Below are 25,354 nucleotides of genomic sequence, written 5' to 3' on the forward strand. Positions count from 1 at the left end.
CGGTACAAGGCTGACAGATTCATACAAAACAACAACAACAATAATAATAATGGAGCTGATTTCCTTCCTCTTGCTATTATTCTTTATAACAGTCTCCCTATCTCATTCTTATTATAGTCTATGTAAATGCCATTTAACAAATAAAACTATCCCATTCCAAAGAATCAAAGTCTACCTTTTCCGAGTCCGCTCAAGTGCAATCTCGCGCCACTTCCACACCCCAATCAACACGGCCGCAGGACCAAAGCACACGCTTCCCAAGAGCAGAGAAGGTATAACAATAAAAATCGGAGTCTGGATGGCGTTTGTCCGACGCAAGTCCCACGCTGTAAAGACACACCATATCATAATCGTAGTGGCAAGGCATGCTGGCTGTACTCCGGCCGAATATGTCATTTCCTTGAGGGCTGTAGCGTTCCACGCATATGCGAATATCCGACTACCGACGATGATATGCAACATGCTTGTGAAAAAGAAAGCCAGATTGTAGAACTGTGACAGATATGGCATATCGCGGGTGCCGTATAGTGACTCCACTATATCAGCGCTGGGTGGCGCTTTTGTTGAAATCTTCTGTCCGATTGAGACAAAAATTGGTAGACCGAAATGTGCGACAGGAAAGATCCAACTGGAGACAGCAATGGTGGCTGGCTTCAGGATCAAGAGAATGGGCACGAAGTACATCATCAAGAATCCCATGGGAAGACATTCGGCAGCGCGCAGGTCGATCGCTCGCGGGTTGGGATAGTAGAAGGACCGTGGTTGGCTGAGGTAGATGTAAATAGCAAAGTAGATTGGGACGACCACATGCCACCCTAAGATTACAGAAGCGAGAATGTATGGAATGGAACTGGATTGTCAGCATCTCTTCTTGGACTGGTAATCAGCGGCTTACTGACCTGCACAGGAGCCCTCCTGACAAGCCTGGGCGATGCGATTCAACCACCCATAAGCCATTAAAGGCCATCATGCAGACAAAGGTGTAGTCTGACATGGGATCACTGACAGCCGCGGTGCCTTCTATACTGAGAGATTGTCCAGTATTCACGGAAAAACAGGCGACAATCAGAGTGAGAATGGCCCAAAACGCTGTTGAAGAATATGAACGTTGTCTTGGCTTTGCAATCACATCGCTGTCCCGTGCCACAACACCTTCGTGCAATGGTCTCGGTAGATACTTCAAGATGTGCCCAGGAGAGCACATTGCGGCAAACATGGGCGCCATCTTATCAAGACCCTGCTTGCTTACAATTTTCAGAGCCACGAACTCCAGAAACGGGGTTTCGAGTGCTTCGAGGCGTTGCAGCGAATGCGCCCCGTCTGCCAATAACTTTGTGCGATATTTTCGCTCCTCTTGGAATTGAGTAAATTGCGCACGAATCAACTCATTTGTTGGTTGGGGACTGCAGTCCAGAGCCTCTTTCAGTAGATCCCCGAGCATTGCTGCGTCCTCAATGGCAGAATTTCCACCTTGTCCAGTGAGGGGGTTCATCTTGAAAAAGAAAACCTCCATTAGCTGCTGCTATGATAGCAAGAGTGGTGGGCGTACCTTGTGAAAAGAATCGCCAATCAGAATAGCACGCTTGTAAAAGCATTTGTCAAGCACATATTCTTGCAATGGAACAAGAACTGTATTCCGGCGTCTCTGGTAAAGATCCCCGAATGTAAGACCCGGGAACAGAATATCATTTCCTTGTGTCTTTGCCATGGCGTTTTCATCCTCAGCGGTATATCGGGGGATTTCTTGGTCAATGGTCACTTCAGCGTTTTTACTAAACGCAAAGAAGTACATCTTTCCCTCGCGGCCGGTTTGGTGCAAGTAAGAACGCTCCTTGTGGTACGTTTTGTAGCCACGGTCATTAGCCATTCCTTCAGGTCGATCTGCGATTCCGAACATGCATTTATACATGCAGACAATAGCTGCTGTACAGTTAACATAGCTGCCAGAACTTGGGCATCTGGGAAACTCACATTTAGCCATTTGCTTAGCCCCGTAACCTGGATCCTCTGAGTCGGCAATCCTCCACATTTCCTGTCTTGTCCGGCTGTGAACGCCGTCTGCGCCAACAAGGACATTTCCAGTAAATACAGTGCCGTCTGTTGTCGTGACTGTCACCCCAGTTTCCAGCTGCTTGATCTCCAAGAGCTCCTTCGACACATGGACCTTCGACTTGTCCTGAAGATTATCATACAGGACTTGGACCAGCTCCCGACGATCCAGAAAGCTGAATTTGTACCCGGTTCTATATTGAGCAAAGTCAGCGCCGTAGCAGATAACAGCCCAGGCATAGTCACTTACAGGTCCATAAGTAGCTTGCCGAAGGTCTCCTGAGCGCTGAGTCGAACACCATCTGGCCCAAAGACTTCCATTGACTCCACCATTTCACCCAAGGCCTGGACCTGCTCGTTGACGCCCAGCTGCTCAAGTATTTGACAACCGTAAGGCAAGACGCCGAGACTCGCACCCAGCTGAGGAGCAATCATTTTATATCTCTCAAGCAGGACGTACTCGATGCCATAGCGCTCAAGGATATTTGCCAGGGTCAAACCCGCAACGCTTCCTCCTATAATGACGACCGTGAAGACAGGCATGCTGGAGAGTTACTTGCTGTAAGTATGATGGTATTATGGTATGAGCATAGAACTGGGTACGTGATGCGGAAGTACCCCTATTTATATATGCGTCGACGCTTCATCTTCGTTTCCACGGGCCATGTTCGGTGAACAATACACTTATCATCCCAGGGATCCACCTCTCCTCAACGATCCAAATATATAACTCAATATAACCCTTGTCATGATCGTCATGATCGTCCTGATCGTCCTGCTCGTCCTTCACTGCCAAGGTCTTGACCCTAAATCAAGCTCAAAACTTCCGCTTAATAAGCGGCGACTGGTTGGCTGGAAGCACAAGATCCAGTTCTGTCAACGCTCTGTTGGTCTCAAATGATTATTCCCATAGTTAATTCGTTGCCAAACGGCCTGAGAAGATGATGTAAGCGGCATTCGGATAGGTAAACACCTGAAACCTGCAGAAAATGGAGGCCAGAATAGTATACTGTAACACGTAAAAGTCAGTATTTGTTCTTCTGTGTGACCCCATGGCTAGCATTTCTTCTTCTGTGTGACCCGACGGCAATTCTATGTCGGCTATCTTTCTATCCGAACTCCGAACTCTATTCTGGACAACTCCAGTAAATCAGCAGAGGCATGTAGAGCTAGAACTATTAGATCGGAGATTAAGAGAGGAGTTGAATGAGCTATTGGATTATCTAGTAATCGCCCAGAGAGTTGATCTATATCCGAACCAAAAGCAGGGAAAGCTTGTTGACATTTGTACATGCTGTGACATAACGCCATCCTTAAACCAAGGCTGCCCTAGTCTTGGGTGTAGTTGTCATCTGGGTGGTTGTCAGTATAATGAGTACCCACGTCTAAGCCCTAATTGCCGACTCTTCAGCATCAACCCCTCTGTATTCAAAATACCGATTCCACTCTGGATCCTTAATCAATTCCCGGGCAATCTCCCTCTCAAACCCAATAGGGCCAATACTAAACCTGAAACCCAGCACACTGTTCTATGGCTCCGCTTCCGGTACAAATTTTGGGGTTTTCATGACCAAAGAAGGTTCAGACCGCTGTCCATGACCAGGAATAACCAATTTGTGTCTTCTATACGAAGAAATACTGGATTAAAGAATATATATTGCTGCCAGAGTAGTATCTAGTCAATCACGTCTATTTCCATTGAGTGCTGAATCAGACTTTGAGTTATAGCGTCACGTCCCTTGGACGCGGCAAAGGCCACATAGAATGGGTCTTTTGCTAGAACTTTATACGGTTCACGCTCAAGAAGCATCCTGGCAACATCCGGGCGGTCGAACTCAATCGCACACAGGAGATATGTGGAGGGGTCTGGATTTAAATCAGGAAAATGCTCAATGAGTGTTTGGACAACATCAGTGTGCCCCTGTTTGATCGCCAAAAGAATGAACGTGACACTGTCTTTATTTTGTGGCTCTGGGCGAGCACCATATTGCAGCAGAAGGCGGACAATTTCGCCACGGCCCCATGAGACAGCAGCCATTAGAGGCGTGATTTGCCCGAGATCGTATGCTTCTGGGTTCACGCCATGCTGAAGCAACAACTGCACAATTTCTAAGAAGCCATGCTTAATGGCAACAGTGAGCGGCGAAGCTTTGTTGGTTGAGGGCTCGAGCGTCGCGTTGTGCTCGAGCAAGCAGCTGACTGCGAGAGTATTTCCAGCCGCAATAGCCGTCGTCAGCGGTGTTGCACCGCCTGTCGTCACAGCATCTACAGCAGCGCCGTGCAGGAGAAGCAGCTGGATAATGTCCACCTGTCCCGTATAAGCTGCAATATGCAATGGCGTATATCCGCTATAAATGGTGGTGCCCACAGGTGCTCCATGATCCAGAAAGAATTTAACAACCGGATAGCGTTTCCCTGCAATACCAAATACCAAGGGCGTCGGGTGCTCAGAAACCGAGTCAGTGACAACTGCGCCATGCTCAATAAGAAACTGGACAATTGAGACGTGGCCATCGAAGGCTGCAACAGATAATGGTGTCATTGGCGGCTGGCCTTTTGCCTTTGTGTCGACGAGGGCTCCATGATGGACAAGAGTCGTAATCGCTTCGATGGACCCCTTTGCTGCTGCAATGTGAAGGGGTACAAAGTCATAATCACCTGTCTTACAGTTCACTTGCGCGCCTTGTTGAAGAAGGCACTTGAGGGTGTCGTGGTGATTCATTTTCACTGCTATAAATAATGGCGTTTGGCCCTCCTTGTTCACAGCCTCCATGTTGGCTCCTTTCGTAACGAGGAGATCAGCAAGCTGGGGGTATCCATGGGCAGAAGCTAAAAGAAGGGCTGTCCATCCATTCCTATCAGAGGCATCGATGCAAGCACCATGTTGGATTAGAAAAGCCGCCGCTTCGGTCAACCCAGTGAGAGAGGCATAATGTAATGCATTTCTTCCATCACCATCACAGGAGTCAATATCCGCGCCTGCTTCAAGAAGTATACCAATGACTTCTTTTAACCTTTCAGGTGGACATATTTTGACAGCTATAATTATCGCATAGAAATATTTGCCGCCGGAGATGTTAACATCAGCGCCACTTTCTATCAGAAGCTGAAGTGTCTTTATATGGCCACGGGAAGCCGCAGCTTGCAGTGCTGATCCGTATCTCTTGTCAGAGGCGTTGATGTCAACATTAAGCGACAAAAGCCACTGCACTGTATTCCTAAGGCCTAGGTAGGATGCCCAAAACAAAGGGCCTGTTGGTATTGGTTTGTCGGTGCCTTCTCTTGAGAGAGAATCGACTCTCCCGGGAAGGACGAGGTTTGACCAGACCTTCCAGCGACAGGTAGCCGGATCCAGCAGCTTTCGAATCAGGGCTTCGATCTCGTGGGAGATATTGCCACTGCTGGTCAAGTGTGCCGACCACTCTCGAGATGCATAAAGTGTGAACGGGAAATCACTGACTTTACTATCTATACCACTGGAGATGGTTAGCTCCTCATAACACAGGTAGGATAAACATGTTCTTGCGAGGACTTCGTGCTCCTTGCATGCTTCTGTAAATGATATCCCATGTTCTGTTGCAGCTGCTATATGGTGTGTTAGAAACTCCCTGACAGACGAATGCATGAAGTGAACTGTATGTGTTTCCATCGAGGAATCTGCAGGGTCCCCTCGAACATCGATTAATGATCGACAGAGCTTTCTTATCATACCGTTAACATAGTACTCGTCCCAACTATCTGGCAAGCCGCTGGATGGATAGGAGGAAGTTGAACTTTCTTCCGAGAGGAGAGCCTCTGTCAGCTCATGAACTGTGAGAGGTCGTCGGGCGAATAGAATCCATCGTAGAATACTCATAGCCCTTGCCCTTTCTTCTTCATCGAGTTTCATAATGAATTCGACCTCTCTCCTATACGTTTGTTCCAATCCCCTGGGCATTTTGATCACGGCTTGCCGAAGTTGAGTCTTGTTCTTCCCAGGATCGAGCTGCAACCCCAGAAGTCGAACCCAAAGGAACATACCACTGCCTCTGCGAGCAGTCTCTCTAGATATTTCCTCTATCAGATCCTGGTCCTTGTTTACTTTGAGTCGGTTATGAACAACGGTTTTGGAGAACTCCATTATATCGTTGCTCGTGTCCTCAGGCCAAATATCGTATTCAAAGAAGGTGATACAATCCTGGCAAGTTGATCGAATGTTGGAAAAGATCTCAGCATCCTTTCTGCTAGATATAAGGATCTTAACCGGTGAAACTACTGCAAATTTCCAAAGATCCTCCAGGAATCGTTCTGTAGTGGAAAGCCATGGCTGTTGTTGTTGCTGATGTGGCTCACACTCGTCAAGGCCGTCGATAATAAATATGCATTGCCGAATGTTCTGACAGATGCGACCAAGTATCTCCCAAACCTCAGAAGTGGTAGCAGTACGGTATTTGTTCGGCTCGTATGTCGATAAACCTATCTTCACGGCATCATCATACCGGTTTAGCAGTTGTGCAAGCCACGAGCGAGGAATGAAATCTGGATCACGTCGCGATTCATCTTCGCTTGTACAGAAGAAATAGACTACAGGAGAAGCTATGCCAGTATCTGAAGATAAATGCTCGACAATCGAGGCAGTGAGGATTGTCTTCCCGCAGCCGGGGCCGCCGCGAATCCACAGAACCTTTGGACCATCATGCTGAGCCATTGAGAGCCATTCCTGAAATTGGGTGCGGTGTAAAATCCAAGAGCAGGTTCCATGCAGTTTCAAGGACAGCGCAGCATGATATTCATTGTCGGGAAATACGGTACCAAGCCAGAGAAGAAGGTCCCGACGTTGCTCCTCGATCGGTTTCTGGACACCAGTGGTAAGGAGCTGCAAAGACTTCATCCAATGCGATAGCCTAGTTCCGATGTCTGGCTCCGCATGCGGCGCCAAAGCGTTAGAGGTTGGGTTATCCTATATGAAATTAGAAAATTTTACTTCAGGGGTATCTGCTCCCCCCCCCCACCTCCTCTGCTCTTACCCACCGACTTCTTCGATTTGTATATTGGCATTCGAAGGACGAGCTCTCGGGCATATGCAGCGGCGGTTGCTGCAGCATACCCATGCCATTGATCATTTTTATGTGAATCGCAGTAGTCCGAAACTCCTCGTATCACCAAGCAAGGCATATCCGCCAGCACACCCGCTGCCTCTGTTTCAAAGCATAGGATGCCATACTGGGCGGCCAATTGGTCCCGTTTCATCGCATCTTTGATGACAAACTCGCCTGATGCTATAATGCCTCGATGGACCTGTACATATGCCTCATCGACGCCGTAATCGTGTTTTATGCGCTCACGAGAATCGCAGTTGCATTCGCTGCATAATTCCCCGGCGCCCAGGTGAACATAATCGCTCTGATATAGAAAGTCATTCATTCGACCAGGAAACTGAAACCCCCTGAGTCGCCCATCACTGCTGATGCGCGAAAGCGATGTCGTCAGAGGGTCCATCAACTCGCCTGTCAATGTACGGTTCACAGCAAAATCCTGTGCGGCATGGAGCAAAACTGCCGGGGGTGGTGGGAGTGCGCCGGTACGTTTAAACACGCCCACTTCAGCCTTTCCGTGGTCATATTGTACAACCCCGGGATATTCACCAGCTGGCTTGCTCACGACAACATCCCCTAGTCGGATGATGCCACTGTTGGTCTTGACAGGCACACCCCCTCCTATACCGACGAGAAGAACACAATTTATATCTGAAAAGGTGTTCCGGATTTGAGTCACCACCGACGTGGCTGAGCTGTTCCCTGGTTGGTGTAGTCCTGCGATTACAACGTTGTGATGGCCAATACTCCCCAATGTATATGTGTTGTAGTCGGCTCGCTCCTGCTCAAGAGGCTCATGTATCTCATCCAGCATTTTGATTGCTGCAGCCTGCTCTATTTCTAGCGGGCAAATCCACCCCAACGTATAGTCTCCATGGCTTCGGCGGGGCGGCATTGCGTGCCAGATGCCGCCAATCAGGTTAGGTAAAGAATCCCAGATATGATGGTTGTTGGTGGCGGCACTGGAACCGGGAATATCAAGAATTCAAGACCCGGTTGATCGAGAAGTTCATCCAGTCAAATATGCTTAGGGACGTAAGCAGTCCAGGGACCAATTCAAAGTGATGAGACGGTTTTGAGGGAAAGCTGGGATGGAGAAGGCGGAATTACTGCACATTAACTGTTTACAGTTACCGTGCTTAATCATCTGGTGCCCGGCCCCACCTGGCGCCCGATTTCTCTATAAAAAAAAAATGGAAAAACTAGCTCTGTCTCTTATTTTTAAAAGGCTCTAAATTAGCGAAATATGAATATTATTTAATATAATTTTAAGTACAATTAGTTTATACGTTTAGTATTATATGCAACTCATGAAATATTTAAATTATTCTATATAATATAAATATTTTATATTTTAAAATTAGAGTAATCCCTAGTAAGGCAGCCCAACAACGAGCTGGGGGATACAATTGAAATCATAATAACAAAAACACTCTAAGCCCTAATTGCCCTCTCCTCAGCATCAACCCCTCTGTATTCAAAATACTGATTCCACTCCGGATCCTCAAGCAACTCCCGGGAAAGCTCCCTCTCAAACCCAATACTAAGCTCGTTCCCCTCGTCCTCACCGGCAGGGGGGTTATTAGTCCGAACAGGATAAACGACCGTCATCCCAGCCGTAACGGTGTCAAACGGAAACCGAAAGGCATGAGGCTTTCCGAATCCAAAATCAGCATCGCACGGCCTCGTGTCCCGCCAGTCTGTCGTAATGTTGCTCATAGGCGGGAAACTGTCGGTGCGTAGGAACAAGGCTGTTTTGTCGCGGATGGGCGCGATTGCTGAGAGCGCAATGTCGAGGTTTTCTTCCGTGATGTTGTTTGTGAGTTGTCGGATATACCTAGGCGTAAGTTAGAAACACGTCTGGTGCTGGTGATACAGTAAGACTAAGCTGGGATACATACCAAGCTAGCTTTGACAGCGGTGCTTCAGATATCACCTCGTAGACCGTGGGCTGAGGAGTGGGACTAGACGTGCTAATTGCGACAAATACAACATTCCCCTGCATGCGCTCTGGCACGCGCGGGTTCCGAAAGCGCCTCCGCATATCGACAGCCTCGCCCCAGAGGAGATGGTTCTGCTGCGAATCTGGGTTGAAGAGCTTCGCCCTATGCTTTGACAGCACCCGCCAGATGTACGCGGTGTACGCATCGTAGGTTGAGATCCAGTAGCTTCCATCCTTGGGACTCGCCATTTGCTTCAGCTCCACCGCTTTGCTTCTCGGGAGGTGGAAGAGTAGCCACTGGCCGGTTTTATGATCGGGGTGCCGTGATGGCGTCACGGGTCCGTCGATGCGCTGGTCCTCGGGGAGATCGGGCTTTGTAACCCTAGACAAGTCAAGACAGCTCGGATCCCAGGGTGGAAGAACCGGCGTTGTTCCATTCGGAGCATTCCAGATCGCAGCGCAGTTATCGGCCAGCTGGTGCAACTCCCCAGCCCAGCCCATGATATCATTACAGTAGTGGTGGTGGTGCATCATGAACACCGCGCCGCCGCGGATGAAGCTCATCTTGAAAGCAGACCCCTTGGGGCTACTCGCAGGCTGAGCCTCTGGTTTTTCTCCGTACGTCATAGGGGCCACGCTCCACGTGTTGATATCGCCGAGAGCCTGCGAGGCGAAATGCCGTTCCTCGAGCTCCTCGAACGATGGATACTTGCCCTCATCCTCGGGCCCGTCGAGCCACTGGACGTGAAACTCGACGGTGCTCTGTTTCTTCTTGTGGAAGCACAGCCCGCCTGCAGGGTGTTCTTCAAGGACTCCGCACAGCTGGCGGCACTGGCTGAGGGTGACTTCGAGACCGTGTTTGAGCACTGGGATGGTCTTGGGCTTTTCGGTATCTGCGAGCTTGAAGAAGAGTGCGTAGTTTGTGTATACTTGGCCGACACAGTAGTCTAGTGTGGAGAGCTTGAAATATTCATCCGGTGGGTCTGATTCCCACCCGGTGGGGCGCAGGTCGTAGATTTCTTGCTTTCCCATCTTATCTTAGCTAACTTCGTAATACGAGAATGAGAAATAGATGCGTCGTGAGCTCGCAAGGAGGGTGCGTAGAAAATATTGCGGACGGCTTAGAAAAAACAGGGAAATCAAGTCTTAAGTGACCTGAAACATTAGGCCTCCCATCTGTTGCGTGTGCTTGTTGTATCCCGCCAGCCAAGTACTTTATCAAAGTAGTACTAGTGCTGAGAACCTTCCCTGATACAGTTATCAGGAATCCCGTTGAGGTAAAACGGCCGTCTTGGTTCCTCGGCTACTAGAACTACTAGGTTAAGAATAGCTAGAAGCCCCGAACTTGCAAATGGTGAGTTGATGAAGAATGATGTTAGAGGGCGCTCCGTATATTTAATAACCGACCCCTCCGGTAACCTGCGGGATCGCGCTCCTAGCGGGTCGGTTATACCTAAGTGTCTGGGGTCTCTGCAGTACCAAGTTCTGCAGTAATCCTTCGAGCAGAGCGGTACCTTGGTGTTTCAGCCCCTCCATCTAATATATCTATTATTCATAGCCTAGACAAGATAAATGCTTGCCCCGTTACTCATCATAAAGCTTGTTGCTTGTTCCCCTGCCTGTAGTATTACCGAACCAACCTAGTTTAAACCCCAGGGCCGATATCTACCTAGGCGGGCTACTGTCAGGGGCAATTCATTTATAAACATGGATAACAGATCCTCATTGCATATAGATATAAATATATATACATGAGAAAAGCCCGAAAAGGAACGTGACCATATAGCCTAACAAGTAGTAGCAACAGCTACCTCCAGCAACTAGACGGCGTAGATAATCTTTTCTCTAGATTAGCTACTCATCTGCAGATTCCCTGGCACGTTGACTGTGAATTCAATCCCACGTGTGGCATATATTGTCTCGCTAGGTTCCCATTTCTCCTACAGTGTGCGGTGCAATGCGGTCGCTCCTCCCTAGTTTCCTCAACGCATCAGCAATTACAAGAGCAGTAACAGAATACCAAGTCGATGTGAGTATCTTACCTGATGGTTGGGGTACACCAACAAATCTGCAATGACCACGTTCTCCCGTCGTCCAGCTGCAAAAACGACGAGTTCGGCAACGTCATCTAAAACTAGCAATTAGCAGCTGTATGAAAACGACCTGGGGCTGGCATATCTATATATCCACTTACCCGGTGTAAGCGGTTCGCAGCCACTTTAGATATATCCCGCCTGTCAGTAAGGCAAACCAAAATATACAGCAAGAGATCAACATACGCATAAACCCCAGCAGCCTTCTCAGCATCCCCACCAAATCGCACAATCGAAAACTCGGTCTCAACCTGGCCCGGGTCGATCTCGATCACTCTGATTCTTGTTGAGATTAATTCACGCCGCATTGCGTCCGTGAAGGCTCTACATGCTGCTTTGCTGGCGCAGTATATGCTTCCCGTTGGATAGGACTCCCTCCCCGCAATGCTTCCGATATTGATGATATCGCCTCGTCCACTTGGACCACGTTTCATGAATACGGGAAGCACGGCCTGGGTTATGTTGACAAGCCCGGTGAAGTTCGTTGACAGCATGACGTCCACGTCTTCAAGTGGGATATTCGGGGCCTTGGCTACACCCTTTGCAAGTCCGCTGCGCGAAATCCATGTGTTAACCGTGGTCGACCGGGCGTGTTTGTTTGGATGACTTACGCATTATTCACCAGCACGTCAATGTCGCGGAACTCCTCCGGTACGCGCTCAATGAACTTGCAGGCTTCGGATTCCTTGCTAACATCCAAAGCAACTGTGCATACCTTCACTGCGCTGCCAACCTCTTTTGCTATATCGGCCGCAAGTGTGTTCAGTCGATCCAGGCGCCGAGCAACCAGAACCAGCTTCAGGTTATTCGGGGATGATCTTGCAAATTCCAAGGCCGTTGAACGACCGATTCCAGAAGAGGCGCCGGTTATGACGATTGTCTTGCCGCTGAGTCGGGGGTTTGCCATCGTGGTTCCTGGTGAGGTAAGGTTTCTGTCGGCAAAAATGGGGCGAATTCTACCTTCGTGACGTTGCAATTCAATACACCTCAAATGAGCAGAGGCGGAGGATGGACATCAATAAATAGCTATGTCCAAGTATCGTATTTTCATCGGGAATATATACGGGTCACCTACGCAGCCGGTATCCTGGCTTCCCCAAATTGGAGAAGCGGGTGGAGATGGGAGCGGCCGTTTCTGAGCGCAGACCATTCGAAACTACTATTTACCGGTGACGAACTGCCGCCGTCTGTCTGTCGGTAGTATTAACGTGTGGTCTAGCCGAAAGAGCGGCTATGTATGCCTGAGATATGGAGGTGAAATATAGTACCTGTTCTTCTCGGTAGTCGTAGTCGGTCTGTCGTCATCGCATGAATTGAGGGGTCTTGCGTCTAGGGGGGGATTACCCTACTACTATGAGTATGACTAGTTGCCTTCTATCAATGTCCGCTAACCTAGAGAGCAAGCAGACGAAATCGACGGTCAAGATATCATCTGCACTAAACCAAACTCACACTCTGATGGTGAAGTCTTCTAGCCAAAATAAACAATATTTGCTGAAGAAACCCATTAAAGGGAGAAACGATCGCGTTCAGGTACATAAATCATGTGTCTCTTGTTGCACCCTATGTATCCTATCATATCATGGTGATATCTGCAGCCACTCTAGCCACTACCGGTTATGCTACGTACATACAAAAAGAGAAAAATAGGAAAAGTGAAACAAAGTACCACTGGTTCAACCCCACAAACCCTCCCCCTCCGGACCCTTTACAGATAGGCAGTTTTATCAACACTCTCGTTAATCCAGTTCTCCAACTGCTTCTCATTCCTCGGTACAAAACGCACCTTGAACGGCTTCGGCTGCGTCACCATACTGGTTGGAACCGAGTTGCAGTCAATGGTATCCAAGTTAGGTCGGCTCTTAGGGTCGGCTGTTGGCTTGATGTAGAAGGCCAGCACCAGTCGCGAGAAGATGGCATACAACTCGCGATTGGCAAGATGGGATCCAGCGCACATGCGGGTGCCGGCCCCGTAGCCGAAATGCTGAGTGCCTGCGCCGGCCTCTTCGATGCCCATGAAGCGATCTGGGTTGAACTCCATGGGGTTTTTGAATTGCTCGGCATCGTGGTTGGCTGCCCACATGTTCTGGAATAGGCATATATCAGATCAGATGCGTGCTGGGCTAAAAGACGAAGGAAAGACAGGAATGGCTATAGTTACTGGGACATACCATCAAGAAGGGTGTACCGGCCGGAATTGTAGCGCCTTTGTACTGGATATCCTTCACGCTCTGACGGTTGAACGACAGGTTCAGGGTGGACCAGTAGCGAAGAACTTCCTTGACGAAGCAGCGCATGAATTCGGACTTTTCCTCAACCAGGACGGCGTGCCAGGGGTCCTCATCCGGGTAGGAACGGATGATGTCGTCGTACAGGCGCTTCTGCAGCTCCTGGCCATGAGGGGAGGACAGGTACGCAGTTGTCATGTTGATATTACCGGGGAGGGTGTCCAGACCAGCGGCGACCATTGTCAGACAAATGGACTTGAGTTCATCTAGAGAAGCCAAAGTTGTTAGCTACCTAGCGGCTTTGTGAGAAGAAGAGAGAAGGCCTTCCTTACTTTCGCCGAGATTGGCGTCAGGGTCCTTGAACACGTTGCCAGCAATACACGGGTTATCGGTTCCATTGGCAATCTTCTCCTTAAGCTGGTTGTAGAACGATAGGATATACTCGTCCCGACGACCACGGAACTTGATGGCATTCTTCTTGAACCCGGGCCAAAGTCTCAAAAGAGGGACATAATCTTGCCAGTTATGAGCAATACCGCGAATATTACCCAGCTCTCGCTCGACCGTTACAACCTCGTTCAAGGTGTGGTCGCGCACCGTGCCATCGAGGCGAATTCCGTAATTGAGGGTCAAGCTGATGTTGAGCGAAAAGCGCTGGAAGTATCCATTTGGGTCAATGTCGTCGTCGAGCTTTTGATTCTTGAACAACTCGTTGATGCTGGTCGTGGACTCCAAATCAATGAAGGGGAGGTAGGTCTGCACAGCCTTTCGGTTGAGAGCCGTGGCAGCAGCCTTTCTCGCTCTCTTGACAGACTCGCTCCAGGGCGACGTTCCGAGGGTATACACGCCCTGAGTCTCGGACACAACGCTGTGGAACGTCCAGAACTGGGGGCGAGAGATGAGGGCAGATTGGTTCTTGATCCAGAGTTCCCTAACCGCTTCAAAGGAGTTTGCATAGATGAACCTCTATATATGGGTGCATGAGTATGGCGAGCAGTCTGTCTGGTATGTGGTATCCCAACTTACCCTATTCCCTAGGCGAACCTGGAAAACATCGCCATAGGACTTGGCTAGTTTGGCACAGTTGCGTGCATGATGCTTCCCCAGAAGAAACAGACTCCCAAAGACAGGAACGCCGGGAACCTCCGAAAGGCCTTTGATCTTTGGAATGTCGGTTTTGTTTGCAAGTTTAATAAGGACAAGTAAGACAGAGACTGCGGCAAAGAAGGTAATGCCTTGATGGATGTCCAAGACACCCGGCATCTGGACGACTGATTCAATCATTTTGAGAACAAACTAATATTCAGAGCTTAACAAAATACAACTCGATGGAATCTACAAATCACGGCAGCGAAAAAGCATATAAATATAGGGCACATATATCACTATCTCCCCACACAACTCCATACCCCATGCTTCACTACTTGCCACTTTGTATCCCAGGAAACGAGGTGCAGTTCCTCGTTTGCGCAGATGGCCATCCTCATCCAGCAAGTTGGTGTCGCCGTGGGGAGCAATTGGAATTCGTAATGACTGCCCAATTTGGGGTAGATCTTGTAGAGAGGGGACTGCGAGGACATGATGGGGTTGGGGGTGGCGAAGGGTTACTGGGGAAGAGAGCGTTGGAGGAGAACCCCTAGACCGGCCGTGCTCGTAGGTGGACATAAATCCCATGCTACTATACTTATGCGTACATGTCCCTTTGGTAAATCTCACCAACTAGGTGCTTCCCCTCTTTGGTGTCGTCTTTCTCCTTTCCTTTCATCTATTGAACCCAACCCGGCATACCCCGGAATCGCTATGTCTCAATCAAAGCTTCGTCTTGCTATTTTGGACGACTATCAGGGGATTGCAGTTTCCAAATTCCATCACCTTGCCTCGCGTGTTGATGTCGCCTCCTTCCCGGATACACTTCACCCAGAGGTCCCTGAGGAAAGGGAGTCGCTCATACAGCGTCTCCTACCTTTCGATGTCATCTCCACCATGCGTGAGCGCACGGCACTCCCTGCAGACGTTACAAACGCCCTCCCGAATCTGAAGCTCGTCCTGACGACTGGAATGAAAAACTCCGCCATCGACATGGCCGCGCTCAGTCAGCGCGGTATTCCGGTCCTTGGAGCCAAGGGGATCGGGCTCGGGCTCAGCACAAGTGGTGTGCCAACACCCACCTCCCTCGATTCAACACTACAACATACCTGGGCTCTCATTTTGGGTCTTGCCCGGGGCGTGGCTAGCAATGATGCTAGAATGAAGCAGGGCGGCTGGGAAGGGTCCTTCGCCACTGGCCTGACGGGCAAGACTTTGGGATTGCTGGGATTCGGCAAACTGGGCGCCGACACCGCAAAGGTTGGGGTTCTAGCTTTTGGAATGAATGTGGTGGCCTGGTCAAGTAATCTCACGCAGCAGCAGGCGGATGAAAAGGCTCGAGGTTTTGGTCTGCCCGAGGGGACGTTCCGGGTTGCGGCGAGCAAGGAGGATTTGCTACGCAGTGCAGACGTGTTGAGTATCCACTATGTCTTGTCCGACAGGAGTAGGAACATATTAGGGGCACCGGAATTGGCACTGATGAAGCCGTCCGCCTTACTGGTTAATACATCACGGGGCCCGTTGGTCAATGAGAAGTCTCTTCTCTCGACCTTGGAGCAAGGCAAGATCCGAGGAGCCGCCATCGATGTCTACGATTTCGAGCCACTCCCCAAGGACAGCAGATGGAGAAGTGTTCCCTGGGGCAAGGATGGTAGAAGCGAAGTTCTGCTCAGCCCTCATATGGGGTATGTGGAGGAGGGTGTCATGAACCGATGGTACGAGGACTCTGCGGCAAACTTAGGGTTATGGCTGGAAGGCAAGGAGGTGCCGACGAAGTTAAGCTAGATAGCTTCAAACCTGTTTGTAACAGAATGAGAATGCCACTTAAATTATCCTGCTATTTGTTTTATAAGTTGTAAATATCGTTGTATTCGTTATCATTTTCCTACTAGACATCTTGCCAAGGTTTCAATATATACTTCGGTAGAGTCCACCAACCCCAAGCCGTAAGTCTGGAAAAGATAACACCACTTTGCACCATAGGAAAGAGAACTGAAACTGGTCAATTCACTGCCTTGCACACGAGGCAGAGCTCAAGCCTTTCTCCTTTCCCCACCCCCGAGTGGAAGGGTATGAAATCCTCAAACCGGTTTCCCCAGCTCCCCGCCTAAGTTCGGCCAGCAGGGATCATTGTGTGCTCGCATATATTTCTATAGGACTGTCATCATAGTGGTATCCTAGTGCTATTATAGAATCGGTTATGCAATGACAAACAGCCATTTGGTGTTTGGAACCGTGAGCCCTAACCTCTCTCATACTGGCATCCAGCATGTCTCGGATTCAATTTGAAGGACTGCCGAAGCTCCATGGGATTGCATATATGGATGCAATTGCCAATCTAAGCCCATCTGACGTCGCATGAATGGCCAATACCAGGTACTGTTTCATCTGGGACAATTAACATTGATTATATACAGAAGCTTACTGAGAATATAGGAAGATACGTGGTAGTTACATTGAAGGTGTGTGTACACCCTGTCAAGAGCAGTGTCTGTGGTGGCTTTTGGTGATCTGTACTACGCACAATAATCTACCATATTCGCTTGAAATTCATCTAATTCGATTGGACGCAAGACAGAAGACTAGGCCAGTACTAGTAGGAGCATCCAACAGGCACGCACAAGCTGGAGGTGATAAACAACTTTATGGGCTGTGGCTGCTCCAAACATACAATCCTGGGCCTTTGGTATGCAATAATATCACCGAGAGATGCGAAATGGGTGAATTCGGACGTATTCGACTATCTAATTAGGGATTCAACAGTCTTTTCGCTGCGTCATTGTTGACATTGCGAGGCCTGGGGGAAATCGTCTCCGCCACCTCTCTCCAAATTGGAGACAATCCAGCCCTACTTCTGATTGCCGAGATGAGATCCGATCAGCTACGTATTTAATGACCAGAATAATCTATTGAAGGACTTCAGTCGACTGCGCTTCCCTTCCAAGAGCAATCATGTCGTTGTCCACCGAATCAACAGACATCACGCTCTATACCTGGCTGACACCCAACGGCATCAAAACTTCAATCGCTTTAGAAGAATTATCCGTCCCCTACCAGGCAGTCGCGGTTGATATTTCAACCAACGCCCAGAAAGAACCCTGGTTCCTGGCAATCAATCCCAATGGACGCATTCCGGCCATCACCGACAAGGGCCAGCGCGTCTTCGAGAGCGGGGCGATTCTGATGTACCTGTGCGACAAGTATGATCACAATCGCACGATCAGCTACTCCCCTGACTCTCCCGAGTACTATGAGCAGCTAAGCTGGCTCATGTTCCAGATGGGCGGCCTTGGGCCAATGCAAGGTGCGCAGCATTTTCCAAGTATCCAGGCCTCAGGCAGGGCATGCTGACAGTTGGACAGGACAAGCAAACCACTTTCGCCTCATGGCCGGAGAATACTGTCCATACGGCATCAACCGGTATATGAACGAAACGAAAAGACTGTACAGCGTTCTTAACGATCGCCTAATGGTCAGTCCGTACCTGGCTGGATCGAAATATACCATCGCCGACATCGCCAATTTTGGATGGATCCGATACGGTCCCTTTGCGCTGGAGATCAGTCTTTCCGAATTCCCCGCGCTTCAGCGTTGGCACGACGAAATCATGAAGCGTAGTGCCGTCCAGAGGGGTATAAAGGTTCCAACGGACAAGACAGAAGACCAGATCGCCGAGAGATATCGCAATATGAGGCAGAAGATGGATGGAATGAAAGAGGCGTTGTAAAGGGGAGGCCCAAGTCGCTATTGCTTTGACAGATGAGGAGCTACATTATTAGTAAATAACAAAGCATATTAGCAATTACTATTCATTATTACATTCGCTTTTGCCTTATGGTAGGGTTGTGCAGTGCGGCAGCTTTAGATAGCTGTGCATAGAGATCATGGGCCGTCAAATGCCAGAATGTTGCCCCATGGAATGTGTAGAATGTCAAAGAGATTGAACACAGTCCCACCTCACAAGTTCCTACTCCACACTGTCAATTTCCCCGAATTCCAAACAGGCAGGGCGCTAAGATTCCCCACAGGTCCGGGGTAGTTTTAGCGTTGGACTCCACCCCCGCAATCTGGATGAGGGCCTGGTCTATTCCTGGAGTATACGGTCTGCTGCGAGTGTCTAAAGTCCCATGGGACTCTTTGCGTTTTCCCCAGCCTATTGAAGAGCATAGGACGTATATAAAGCCCACATCCCCTGATGAGCGAATATTATATCAAGCATCCTTGCAACACAACTCTGCTGGCCGAAAATGGAGCCCCGACAGAAATCTGACATCTCGCATCTGAGCCGATACGAAACCAATGCTAGTATCATGATCCCAAAGGATGTGTTTGAGAAGATGTACTTGACTCCCCAGCTGCCCGTCAAAGGACAGCTGAGGAAAACCTTGGGGAATCCAACCCCAATGTCAGTCTCCCTAAGCAGCGCAACTTCCAAACTATATTCTCGTTACTGTGCTGACCTGGGGTTTATAGGGCCCTGCTGGGCTTTCTTTTGAGTACCACGTCTTTCGGCTGCGTGGCTATGGGGTGGCGCGGAGCAGAGATAGGCAATTCTTTGATGTAGGATACCTGATCTTTCTTGCTGGCCTAGCTGACGCCTACACCACCCCCACTGCTAGTGGAGTATACTATTTCTTTGGAGGCACTCTGCAAGTACTCGGGGCCATTTTTGAGCTCATCATTGGAAATACCTTCCCTAGTGTCGTCTTCAGCACATTTGGTAAGCTTGTCAGGGAAGACAGTTGTTTTACGTGGCCAATCTGTACTGACATAGCTTGAACATGCGCTTTCTGGCTTGCTTTGGGAGTAACAGAGCAGTACGGACTCGCCAATTCCGGTGATCCGGCATCATTCTACTCGAGTTTTGGTATGTTACTTTCGTCGCAGTTGCACGTTTTACGGCCCCTAACAACCCCTCCAGGATTCTTCCTCTGTTTTTTGGGGGTCCTGTGCTTCATGTTTCTTGTGTGCTCGCTGCGCACCAATATCGTCTTTGTATTTATCTTTGTGTTTCTCGAAGCCGGGGTTTTACTTCTCGCGGCGTCGTACTGGTACTTGGCCCAGGGCCTTCAGGAGGCAGCTCTGCGACTAGAGAAGGTAAGCAGACCGTATCCACCCAACAGCCTCTGTCCCCTGTTGCTGAAGGGCCTATAGCTAACTTAAACCATTTCAATCAGGCGGGCGGTGCCTGCGTTTTTGTCTTTTCTGTCGCTGGGTGGTATCTTCTTTTTTCCATCATGCTCCAGTCCGTTGATTTTCCAATCTCCCTCCCTGTTGGGGACCTCAGCACACGGTTTGAAGGAAAGTCAGCAAGGGAAAAGCGGGCAGCAGAAATCGAGGTCTGAGTTAGGGTTGAATATGGCCTAGCCTTTTGTATGGGCCTGGGGGTGTCAACATCCACGGTACGAAACAACGAGGGAGGATATTCTCAGTTGTCAGAGGGAAGGGAAATTTGTGCTATTTCCTAACCGCCAGTTTCGAGTGAATCTCCTAAGAGCGTAACCGAATATAATCACTTACCATCTTTAAACTTCTTTTACTGAGAGAGGATGTGAGATGGGTGTGAGAACTCAGATACTGACCTTTGGCGGGGAGGCAGCATTATGAACATCTAGGCTAAACCACACATCTGAAAATGGAGCTAGAACTTCTTACCTTCGTTGTTTCCGTCCAAGACTAGGCCGATTCCACACGTTTCCCAGCACCAGGTCCTTTTGCATGGTGTCGGGACTTGAAGTGATGGTCATTATTTTTGGTTCTGGCAATTGCGTCGGCGCGAATGGGAGTGGGTTTGCACGGAGCTCGCGATATAAATCCTTGAGCACAGAATATTGGTATTGACGGTTCGCTTGGTATTTCTACCCCATTAATGGGGAATACTGTTACCTTGGCGATTCAAGAAGTGATATGATACAAGGTCCAAGATCCAGCCTATGATTGTACGGGTATAATACCCCATAAATACTGATATCTGGTCACGGTGGGAACCATGAACATTATTCGAATTTAAAATTTCTATCATCTGACCGTAAGGACATACTGTTAATGTATTCGTCTGCTACTCTATATCTTCTTTAAACAGCGCCTGAACCAACCAGCTTCACTGCCACTCTGGAAATCATTGATTTGGCCATATCAATGACCAGCTTTCCACTGGCACCATTGTTGTAGTCATTGACCAACTCGTTCAGCTTCTCCAATGAGTATGTCTTGCTGATGGCCCGTACGCCTTCCTGTGCCGCGAAGTTCAGCATCGCCCGGAGCTGGTGATTCCTTCCAACAAGCACGCCAACCATTTTGATATGGCGGAACACCAGGTCTCGAGGCTGAATCCGGAAGCCCTCTTTAGGGAAACTGACCATAACGCATGTGCCATGGTCTTTGAGCAGCTTCATACCGTACTCGAGCGCCTGCTGGGCTTCTGGCAAAATGAGCACAGAGTCCACACCCTTCTCGCCCTCCAAGGCCGGCTCGGGTTTCCCACATACAGCCCAGCGGGCCTCTTCCGCTGGCTGGACTCGTGCATCGACGACTGTCACCCTGGAACCCAGAGGGCCGAGACCATCCACAACCCGTCGAACCAGGCTGAGTGCTGCGTCCGATGCATCGATTGCAACAACCCTGCAGCCCAGTTTGGCAGCAAACTGCACTCCCAAATGCCCTAAGCCACCACCAGCACCGGAGATCGCGACAGTCATGCCCTCGCCGCCTTGCTTTCCTTTATCGAGCCGGACATTTCCTTGGCCGAGTGCGTTCCAGATCGTCAACCCGGCACACATCAACGGAGCCGTATCGACAGCAGTCATTCCCGGCGGCATAGGAGCAACCTGGCGAGAGTCCACAGTGCAGTAGTCCTGGAAGCCTCCGTCTCGTGAGAGCCCGAGGTTACCGGCCTTGGTACAGTAGACGCCATATTTCTCCGGATCGCCGTCGTTGTTGCTGCACTGGTAACATGATCCGCAGGGGTGAAACGCTCGGCCAGGAACTCCAACGGAAGTGCCAACCTGGAGACCTAGACGAGAGGAAACATCCGGGCCCATGGCTACGATAACGCCGGCGAACTCGTGCGAGCCAACCCTTGGGAGATCCTGCCACATGGCGCCGGACGCGAAGACTGCATCGGTGTGACAGTATGACGCGGCTTTCACATTGACAAGGATATCATGCCCTTTGGGGTTGGATGGCCTTTCGACCGCTCTGAGGGTGTAGGGGGCGTTGAATGCCTCGAGGACTTGGGCGCGCATGGTGAGATACTTTTCGTACTGGGGGTTGTGGGTACTGTAGGTTGACCTTAGCTTCAAATATGTATAGTATGCGAAGTTATTGATAAAATAATTAAGCAAATCGCTTTCTATAAGTAGGTCAAGATACAACTTCTAATGTGGCGGTACCTGGTCTGTGCCAAGTTGGGGACGATGTGGGGAAGCGGGTTGGGGTATCATGGTCATTGAGTTGCACTGCGTGTCACTGAAGCAGTATTTATCATCAGGAGTAGTGAAGAAAGCGTGGGGGATATCTTGGCTTATGTGTTTATTACACAAAGCCGTGGGTTTCTTCTGGGAGACATGGTGATAAGCAAATTGGAGAACTCATGTCAACTACATTATACTCGTATACCCGGTAGGCGTACTAGCCCTTAGTTAACCAACTGGGTATAACTTCTTGCATTAATTGATGATCCTAAACAAATCGCCGAAGCTACCCTAACGGTTTTAGTTCAATGCTCAAGAGTGTTTAGACAGGCCCTTGTGCAGCGTATCAAACGGTACAGCAAAGCAGGCCAACAATAACACAGAGAGTGAAAGCAGAACCAGATAGAGATAATAGTGGAATAAATCAGACCCCTTGTCCTGTTCGCCCTGTTTTGTGGTTAACGGCGAGCACTAGAATAACCCGTCAGCTAAAAATCAAGCTTACAGATATTAGCACTGGTTGACGACGGACCTGATCTTCAACATCCCCAACCAGGAGCGTTCCCAGCAGCTGTCGTGCCTCCTTGCTATGCTCAGCATCTTCAAAAAGCTCTGTCACATCTTGGCCGCCTTGGTCTAGTAGAAATTCGTCACCACCCCTGCGCTTGTTAGCATATTCCTTGCCAGCACAATGTGCCCGCGTGGTATAGGGGAACGTGCGGATGCTCATGTTGGAACTTAGTAACGTCATATACCTTCCCATTGATAATGAAGAGAAGGTCAGTGGCCAAATTATGGCGGGAGACCTCCTCCAGAGTGAATTTACGAGCCATTCTTCTGGCGTTTCAACCGACTCGGAGCCCAGCAACGGCAAATGTAGTCTGTCAATTCAGTAGCCCTGGTAAAGAGCGCGAATCTCGTGTTCCTTTCCTTGCCTGCTCCGGGGAATCGTATATATTTCGAACAGTACCCCCAACCCCAAATCGGGGTAATAATACCTGGCGTAATCCAGGCAGTATATAATGCTGACTTCTATGCCATATTTGATGTATGCACAGCACCCTTAGCTTATCTATCTATCTACCATGGACGCTCCCACGGGATGCAACGTTTCTACCGAGTTGCATAACTTGGTGAGTGGCTTGTTAGACAGACGGCAGATGGCCTGCGTTTTCTGACGTCTCTCAAAGCTCAGCGATCCATCGCTGCTCATCTGCGATGCATTTATTGACGGGGAATGGGAGGAAAAGGACAGAACATTTCCTGTCTATGGTAGGCGAGATCCCTAACGCACTGCCCCTGCTTTATTTCCCTCTATTTCTAATATACATCAGAGCCATCAACAGGACAGCAGCTGAGCTCGGTGGCCAGCGTCGATGAAGCGGATTTCCGAAGAGCAATAGACAGTGCAGTCGACGCACAAGCAACATACTATGACACCACAACAGCTGCTCAGCGGGGCAGTCTGCTTCGTGCGTGGTTTGATCGCATTCAGGGAAATGCTGAAGACTGTGTGTGCATCCTGGCCCCGTCTTGCTCGGTTGGGTTAGTACAATTAACATGACAATTTGCAGTGGCCAAGATCCTCTGTTATGAAAATGGCAAAACCTACGCTGAAGCCATGGCGGAGATTGAGTACGCAGCAAGTTTCATTCGCTGGTTTGGAGAAGAGGCATCTCGCACCTATGGCGATACGATTCCTTCAACAGCGCCGCATGCTGTCGTCATGACCATCAAGCAGCCTATTGGTGTGTGTGGTATCATTACGCCGTATGTTTGCTGGTCTTCTATCTTCATCCCAGCCTGCTAGGCGTTCCTGAATACTAACCACTGCCCTACAGCTGGAACTTCCCTGCGGCTATGATCACCAGAAAAGTCGGGCCCGCCTTGGCTGCTGGCTGTTCGGTTGTCATCAAGCCTCCGAGTGAGACTCCGCACACCTGTCTGGCGTTGGCCAAGCTAGCAATTGAGAGCGGGCTGCCCGCAAAATGTATGCAGGTGTGTCCGACTAAAGACCGCACTGCTTCGTTGCAGCTTGCTCTGAGCCCCAAGGTGGCAAAGCTCAGCTTTACTGGGTCTACTCGAGTTGGCAAGATGCTTGCGGAGTTAGCTAGCAAGACTGTCAAGAAAGTTAGCTTGGAGCTAGGTGGAAACGCCCCGTTTATTGTCTTTGATGATGCAGATGTCGACCTCGCTGTTGAGGGTGCCATGGCCTGCAAGTTCCGGTGTACAGGGCAGACATGTGTTTGGTAAGTCCGCAACCTGTGCTAGTATTTCTTACAGCACGGTAGTCCTGACCTAGCACCTCCAGCGCAAACAGAATTATAGTACAAGATGGAATTGCCAAAGCTTTCACCGCAGCTCTGGTAGCGCGAGTCAACCAGTTGCAAATGGGACGGGGAATGGGCAAGGGAGTGACTCAGGGTCCCCTAATTAACGCTACAGCAGTGGAAAAGATCCAAGACCATGTAAACGATGCCGTTTCAAAGGGTGGACATGTCGAGACTGGCGGGAAACGGCCAGAGACGCCTGGGTTCTTCTTCGCACCAACCGTGATATCTGGTGTGACGGCAGAAATGAAGGTATCCAGTGAGGAAACATTCGGGCCCCTTGCCCCAATTTTCACGTTTAGGTCAGAGGATGAAGCAATTGCCATGGCCAACGACACCGAGTTCGGACTCTCTGGCTACTTTTTTTGTCGAAACATTAGCCGGACCATGCGGGTGGCTCACCGGCTGCAGTGTGGGATGATTGGGGTGAATACGGGGAAGATAAGCGCATGCGAGACGCCCTTTGGAGGTATCAAGCAGAGTGGGTATGGAAGGGAGGGGAGTAAGTATGGGATGGACGAATACCAGATCATCAAGGCAATCACCATCGGCAATACCGATGCCTGATCAGGGAAACAGTAGCAAGACTAGAAACAGACTACGTTACATCCAATTACAAGTCGTATACCAGCTGTAGTGCGAAATACCTTGAGTTCTTCTTTCCTTTTGCGGGATTCCTCGATAACTAAAACCCTAAATACCCCAAGGGTTGCCCAGCTTCCCCGTACCCCGGTTCTCTTCCCCAATTTGGAGGTAAATCATATAGATTGCAAGTCCATCTTTAATCATTGGCGAGTATAGTTGCGATATTCATCTAGATCGATTACCTCGTCTACCATCGGCGTGGGGGAAAGGGTTGCTGGGTCTTTTCCTTAAACCTCCATTTCCCCAGTCTTCCTCTCCAACCCCCATCGTCCTGCACCCAATCTCACCTACCTTCCCCCCCGCTAGTCGTGAAAGAAATGTCAGGAGTCGAAAAGTCGCATTCATGCCATCGCTGTGGGAAGGGCTTTACGCGGTTGGAGCACCTCCAAAGACATGAACGGTCGCGTGAGTTGTACAGTGCCAACCAATAGCCATTACCTTGCTGAACAAATCAGATACCAAAGAGAAGCCGTTTCAGTGCACAGCATGTTTGA

General features: G+C 49.5%; 12 protein-coding genes across 12 annotated transcripts; 4 read left to right on the plus strand and 8 right to left on the minus strand.

Moving 5' to 3' along the window:
- Positions 1–171: 171 nt before the first annotated feature.
- Positions 172–2,592, minus strand: APUU_41445A (FAD-dependent oxidoreductase; the record flags this gene model as incomplete). The annotated part of the gene is made up of 5 exons (XM_041704628.1): positions 172–850; positions 900–1,492; positions 1,550–1,923; positions 1,972–2,243; positions 2,300–2,592. The coding sequence occupies 5 exons, from the start codon at positions 2,590–2,592 to the stop codon at positions 172–174; spliced, it is 2,211 nt and encodes a 736-aa protein (XP_041557195.1).
- A 1,132-nt stretch (positions 2,593–3,724) lies between these two features.
- Positions 3,725–6,919, minus strand: APUU_41446A (uncharacterized protein; the record flags this gene model as incomplete). Its single annotated transcript, XM_041704630.1, has 1 exon — positions 3,725–6,919. The coding sequence occupies one exon, from the start codon at positions 6,917–6,919 to the stop codon at positions 3,725–3,727; it is 3,195 nt and encodes a 1,064-aa protein (XP_041557196.1).
- Positions 6,920–6,983: 64 nt separating this feature from the next.
- APUU_41447A (5'-methylthioadenosine/S-adenosylhomocysteine nucleosidase family protein) lies at positions 6,984–7,938 on the minus strand (the record flags this gene model as incomplete). Its single annotated transcript, XM_041704631.1, has 2 exons — positions 6,984–6,988; positions 7,056–7,938. The coding sequence occupies 2 exons, from the start codon at positions 7,936–7,938 to the stop codon at positions 6,984–6,986; spliced, it is 888 nt and encodes a 295-aa protein (XP_041557197.1).
- Positions 7,939–8,558: 620 nt separating this feature from the next.
- Positions 8,559–10,098, minus strand: APUU_41448A (uncharacterized protein; the record flags this gene model as incomplete). The annotated part of the gene is made up of 2 exons (XM_041704632.1): positions 8,559–8,961; positions 9,026–10,098. 2 exons carry the CDS (start codon positions 10,096–10,098, stop codon positions 8,559–8,561), a joined length of 1,476 nt encoding a protein of 491 aa, XP_041557198.1.
- A 908-nt stretch (positions 10,099–11,006) lies between these two features.
- APUU_41449A (uncharacterized protein) lies at positions 11,007–12,066 on the minus strand (the record flags this gene model as incomplete). Its single annotated transcript, XM_041704633.1, has 5 exons — positions 11,007–11,039; positions 11,109–11,194; positions 11,261–11,283; positions 11,346–11,711; positions 11,771–12,066. 5 exons carry the CDS (start codon positions 12,064–12,066, stop codon positions 11,007–11,009), a joined length of 804 nt encoding a protein of 267 aa, XP_041557199.1.
- Positions 12,067–12,867: 801 nt separating this feature from the next.
- APUU_41450A (uncharacterized protein) lies at positions 12,868–14,671 on the minus strand (the record flags this gene model as incomplete). Its single annotated transcript, XM_041704634.1, has 4 exons — positions 12,868–13,245; positions 13,331–13,653; positions 13,720–14,353; positions 14,414–14,671. 4 exons carry the CDS (start codon positions 14,669–14,671, stop codon positions 12,868–12,870), a joined length of 1,593 nt encoding a protein of 530 aa, XP_041557200.1.
- Positions 14,672–15,187: 516 nt separating this feature from the next.
- APUU_41451S (D-2-hydroxyacid dehydrogenase family protein) lies at positions 15,188–16,258 on the plus strand (the record flags this gene model as incomplete). Its single annotated transcript, XM_041704635.1, has 1 exon — positions 15,188–16,258. One exon carries the CDS (start codon positions 15,188–15,190, stop codon positions 16,256–16,258), a length of 1,071 nt encoding a protein of 356 aa, XP_041557201.1.
- A 1,167-nt stretch (positions 16,259–17,425) lies between these two features.
- Positions 17,426–18,200, plus strand: APUU_41452S (glutathione S-transferase family protein; the record flags this gene model as incomplete). Its single annotated transcript, XM_041704636.1, has 2 exons — positions 17,426–17,777; positions 17,836–18,200. The coding sequence occupies 2 exons, from the start codon at positions 17,426–17,428 to the stop codon at positions 18,198–18,200; spliced, it is 717 nt and encodes a 238-aa protein (XP_041557202.1).
- Positions 18,201–18,720: 520 nt separating this feature from the next.
- APUU_41453S (uncharacterized protein) lies at positions 18,721–19,818 on the plus strand (the record flags this gene model as incomplete). The annotated part of the gene is made up of 6 exons (XM_041704637.1): positions 18,721–18,878; positions 18,947–19,033; positions 19,093–19,193; positions 19,287–19,340; positions 19,395–19,570; positions 19,651–19,818. The coding sequence occupies 6 exons, from the start codon at positions 18,721–18,723 to the stop codon at positions 19,816–19,818; spliced, it is 744 nt and encodes a 247-aa protein (XP_041557203.1).
- A 729-nt stretch (positions 19,819–20,547) lies between these two features.
- On the minus strand, positions 20,548–21,717 carry APUU_41454A (uncharacterized protein; the record flags this gene model as incomplete). Its single annotated transcript, XM_041704638.1, has 1 exon — positions 20,548–21,717. The coding sequence occupies one exon, from the start codon at positions 21,715–21,717 to the stop codon at positions 20,548–20,550; it is 1,170 nt and encodes a 389-aa protein (XP_041557204.1).
- A 480-nt stretch (positions 21,718–22,197) lies between these two features.
- On the minus strand, positions 22,198–22,615 carry APUU_41455A (uncharacterized protein; the record flags this gene model as incomplete). Its single annotated transcript, XM_041704639.1, has 2 exons — positions 22,198–22,356; positions 22,418–22,615. The coding sequence occupies 2 exons, from the start codon at positions 22,613–22,615 to the stop codon at positions 22,198–22,200; spliced, it is 357 nt and encodes a 118-aa protein (XP_041557205.1).
- Positions 22,616–22,970: 355 nt separating this feature from the next.
- APUU_41456S (NAD-dependent succinate-semialdehyde dehydrogenase) lies at positions 22,971–24,782 on the plus strand (the record flags this gene model as incomplete). The annotated part of the gene is made up of 6 exons (XM_041704641.1): positions 22,971–23,018; positions 23,076–23,157; positions 23,220–23,396; positions 23,460–23,655; positions 23,727–24,134; positions 24,197–24,782. 6 exons carry the CDS (start codon positions 22,971–22,973, stop codon positions 24,780–24,782), a joined length of 1,497 nt encoding a protein of 498 aa, XP_041557206.1.
- Positions 24,783–25,354: the final 572 nt, after the last annotated feature.

Source organism: Aspergillus puulaauensis, chromosome 4, assembly GCF_016861865.1.
Source record: "Aspergillus puulaauensis MK2 DNA, chromosome 4, nearly complete sequence".
Classification (NCBI taxonomy): domain Eukaryota; kingdom Fungi; phylum Ascomycota; class Eurotiomycetes; order Eurotiales; family Aspergillaceae; genus Aspergillus; species Aspergillus puulaauensis.